Source organism: Chrysochloris asiatica, unplaced genomic scaffold, assembly GCF_000296735.1.
Source record: "Chrysochloris asiatica unplaced genomic scaffold, ChrAsi1.0 scaffold00008, whole genome shotgun sequence".
Lineage (NCBI taxonomy): Eukaryota > Metazoa > Chordata > Mammalia > Afrosoricida > Chrysochloridae > Chrysochloris > Chrysochloris asiatica.
The window spans coordinates 18,439,710-18,444,165 of record NW_006408526.1 but is presented as its reverse complement, the minus strand read 5'-3'; the positions used below and the strand labels follow the sequence as shown (position 1 = coordinate 18,444,165).

Here is a 4,456-nt window from a genome sequence, read left to right as displayed (position 1 = left end):
CAGTATGTGAATACTATTATTTTAGGGACAGTTTGGTATAATTTTTATATCACTGCCACCAAGCAGCAACTTTACTGATCTTACCTGTATAACATAAAAAATAACATCCTGAAAATAAAAATTTTACAATGATAGCACTAACATTTAACAATTGATACTTCCTAAATTATGCTTTACTACTGAGAAGTAACAGCAATATGATTTGTTTTGTTTTGTTTTGCCTGAATGGCGAATGGTGAGAATGAAGTCACATTATGTCAAGGTATATATTTCATACACGGTATGAAACTCATAATTTAGAAAACTTGAAGAACATATTGAATCTTACTTAAAGTTCAGGGGAAATAAGATTTCAATGGAAAACAATGTGCTTTAATGAAAGGACTGCGAATGCTGCATTTTCACATTCCTAAAATATTTCCTATCCAAATTAGCAATAGAAGCTCATGATACCAGTTTTTTGGGGAGTGAAATAACAAACCATATCTAATTTTCCATTGTCTCTCTTAAAAACAGAAAGATTTTACGGTTTATTAATCCTCTGGTGAAAAATCCACAAACATAGAATCTTTATTCCTTCTTTTTGCCAGCACTAACTTTGGCCTTTGTAATCCCCCCAACTTTCTTCATTCGGTTTTTGCGTTCCTTGAGCTGTTTTCTCAAGGTTTTCTTCTTCTCGTACAGGCCATGTCTTGCAAGTTTGTGTTTGGGTTCATTTTTCTTTGCATAATCCAAGGAATTGTAAATCATGCCAAAGCCAGTAGTCTTGCCACCACCAAAATGGGTTCTGAGTCCAAACATAAAAATGACATCTGGTATTGTCTTAAACATTTTGGCAAGTTTTCTCCAAATTTCTGTCTTAGTTACTGTTGCCTTCTTGGGGTGAAAGACATCAATGACCATTTGCTTCCGATGAAGTAGTTGGTTGGTCTTGAACTTCCTGGTCCCGATAATTACCGTGTGATTTATGATGGTGGCAGACGCTTAGGCAGCCGTGGAGGAAAAGAAGGCCACTTCCACTCCACCAATCATATCAACGCACACACCCCACTGTCTCTTGTAATACTCCTGTTCTTCTAGTTAAAAGACCAAATGATAGGGGCTAGAGATAGTTCAAGATTTGCATGCAATCAACTGCATTGTTATTCCTAGATTCCCAGTAGTCTCTAATTCTCACTTATTATTTTCTAATGTACCTTCAGAAGCAACTTACTTATGGTTATGGATTTTTACAGGACCATTTCTCAGAATTACTGTGCATTGTGAGTTAATATTTGTTTGTTTTTAGCTAGGAAACTCAACAAATTACCTGGATTGCAATACCGAGCTTCCCACCTACTTTTCTCAGTTTCTGCATGTGGATTTGCAGCCTTTATGGTTTACAAACAAATGCACATTGCTGCTATACATTGATGATTTGCAGGTTTGCTCACCCTCCCAACAGCCCTGCCTTTAATAGCTAGCTTCTTGTGAGTGTAAGGATTACAAAGAATGATTACAATAAGTTTAGCCTTCTGTTAAATATTTGGGCCACCTAATTTCTGCAGAAGTCATCTCTATTAATCCCAAATGGAACAATGATATTCCTGTGTTTTCTGCATCTGTAAAAAAGAAACAGCTAAGGGGTTTCTAAGCTCTGTGGCAATTGCAGAACCTGGATTCACAATTTTTATTTATTGTTGGTTTAACTTTTTTTTTTTAAGTTTTTATTGTGAATTATGTGATAGTTTACATGGGAGCACATTAGCTTTACATTCATCTTACTGTATATCATTTCATTGCCATGGTTACAGTCTCCTCCATGCATCATCAAACAACCAAAGGATATACACTGCAAGCCTGCCCCTTGGTCATCAGCACACAGCTCCTCTCCCTTTTTAGGTCTAGAGACCCCCAGCCACTCTATCACTCCACGTCATCATCTCTGTCTCCATATCTGGTATCACTGTTTCTCTGGGTAGGGTCCTGTACTCCACTCTTCTCCCTTGATGGTCCAGGGACCTCCGCTCTTGGAATGCAAAGTCAATTACTCCCTTCCTTTTGCTACAACACGTCTACCTTTACATTTCCAACCCTCACAGTCAGTCCTGATAACAATTATTCACTATTGTATTACAAGAGTCCTATCCCCAGCTCCTTTCATCAGCCCCACCCAGACAGATTGGATACAACTCAGTGGAGATTCTACCTTCCTCTGTGCCCTCTAGATCTAGGCTCCCTCTTGAAAGCTTACAAGCCAGTCACTTCTGCCTTTGTAGCCCCCCATTTTGGGTAGCCAATATCCAAGTTGCCCATCCCTGTCTACTCTGTGTACCAAGGAGGTGGGAATGATCCTTGCTATAAAGGGTTGTTTCTTCTTTTGAGCTACTGCATCCATAGGTGTAGGTCAAGTTCATCAAATTGTATCAGATTACTCTTTTTTTTTTCCTCTTCTTTTTTCTTCTAGTTGAGTTCTGATCATCCAGCCATTGATGTTGGCTTAACTTTTATATAAGTATTTAAAACCTGTGATCCAGATTCATTCCAAATTTCACCAGACTATTGAGAGACCATAATTCAATCAAAAAGGGCCTTAATGAAAACACTTATTCTACATGTTCTCATTGGTGGTGGTTATGTGCCACAAAGTCAGTTCTGACTCATAGCCATCCTGTGTAGGATTTCCTTATGGGAGCAGAAAACCTCATCTTTCTCGCTCAGAATGGCTGGCAGTTTCAAACATCTGACTTTCAGGTTAGCATCCCAACTCATAACTACTATGCTACCAGAGATATGTTCCTCATTACCACATAGATTTACCCTTCGTCAGACATGAATGATCTGGAAACACTTCAGGTGTATTAACTTAAAAACAGGAATGACAACAAACACCTACAGATTATTATAATCAACAGCTTGAGCCAGAAGCCAGGGAAACCCTCATTGTCTTAGGGCTGTGACTGTCAAGTGATTGGAAATCACAGTAGATGTGGTTCTGGGAAACTCTGTAGTTATTTGTACCCTATATTGTATCTGCCTTACCTAAATCTGCATTGACATAACTTTCTGCAAGCAGGCACAACTTCATAGATGAAGTTCTTCTCCTGGCTGCATCTGACAAGAGACCTCATACCATGGCCTGAAAATCTAGCTATTCTTCTCCCTACAACTATTGAGACCATCAATCCTACACATGATTGTCTAACCTTCACCATGCAACTTTTAACCACTCAAAAAACTTACACTTATTCTCAAATATGGCCTTGTTCATTAAGATGTTTCCTACAGAATCTACTCACCATGAAGATGAGGCCTTTTATCTCAGTAAAGTGAAGAATATAGTTTTTGTTTGAACAAAACTCAACAAAATAGAAAAAGTCCTTGGAAAACTCCATTTTGGGTGATGAGCCCACCCTAATTGAGGTTTGAAGCCCTGATGTGGTGCTGTAGGAAATGTGCTGGACTGCTAACTGCAAGGTTGGCAGTTCACACCCACAAGCAACTCCTTGGAAATCCTATACAGGGTCACCATGAATCAGAACGGACTCCACTATGAATCAGAACTGATGGCACTTAATAACAACAGTGGAGGATTAATCAAAAGGGGTAAATGTAAATGTTTTAAACTGGGGGCATTTGTGTCAAATGTAGGAATGATGGGGTCACATGCATTCCCTGGGAACAAAAGATTAGGATGTAAATCATTTATTCATGGGAAGAATGTGTCAAGATGTAAACAATTTGTTCCTCCAAAAAAATGTGTTAATAACTGCAATTATGTATAATCAATGTCAAGCACCACTAATTTACTAACTCCCTCCCTCCTAGCTAAGCGGTTAACCTTTGCATTTCCAAGGCCTTCAAACTGAAGCTGATCTCATCTCATCTTTGCTTTGTTCTCTATGTATATAGACCCTTTCTCCACTTAAAAAGGAGCTTTGGTAGGATAGTGCATTTTGAGTCGGCCTGCTAACCTCAACATCAGCAGTCTGAAACTACCAACTGTTCTGTGGGAGAAAGATGAGGCTTTCTGCTCATGTAAAGATTTACAGCCTCGGAATACCTACACAGGCTCACTATGTGTTGGAATCGACTCCATGGTACACAACCACCACCATTCCACTTAAAAGTAGAGTGCTTAATAATTTTACTTGGTGCTGCCCAGCTGGAGCTGAATTAGTCCTCAATAAAGCACTTTTTCGTTCACTCCTAACAGAGTATGGGATTTTCTTATTTAACCGTGTCATAGAGCCCAGCTGTAGGTGAGAGTGTTGAAACAGAGAACAAAGTTCTCTCTCCTTCTGGCCATTCTCCAGAATATCTTTATTTCCCTCACTGTTATCAGAAAAATCAGAACATTCAATCTCATTTCTGTCATCCACCATTGATTGATGGGTTTGGATGTATAACTGACATCTCACTGGCAGAAACTACAATTTCCTCTCAGCATTTTCCTCTGGGAACCCACACAATCCTT

The 4,456-nt window shown here is 39.1% G+C and overlaps 1 protein-coding gene across 1 annotated transcript; it reads right to left on the bottom strand.

Annotated features, from left to right (window-relative positions):
- Positions 1–570: 570 nt before the first annotated feature.
- LOC102812959 (40S ribosomal protein S24-like) lies at positions 571–903 on the bottom strand. The gene has a single exon (XM_006833962.1). The coding sequence runs from the start codon at positions 901–903 to the stop codon at positions 571–573; it is 333 nt and encodes a 110-aa protein (XP_006834025.1).
- Positions 904–4,456: the final 3,553 nt, after the last annotated feature.

Excerpts from the sequence above, each read along its gene's own strand:
- LOC102812959 (XM_006833962.1), bottom strand. The coding sequence starts at position 903 with ATGGTCATTGATGTCTTTCACCCCAAGAAGGCAACAGTAACTAAGACA.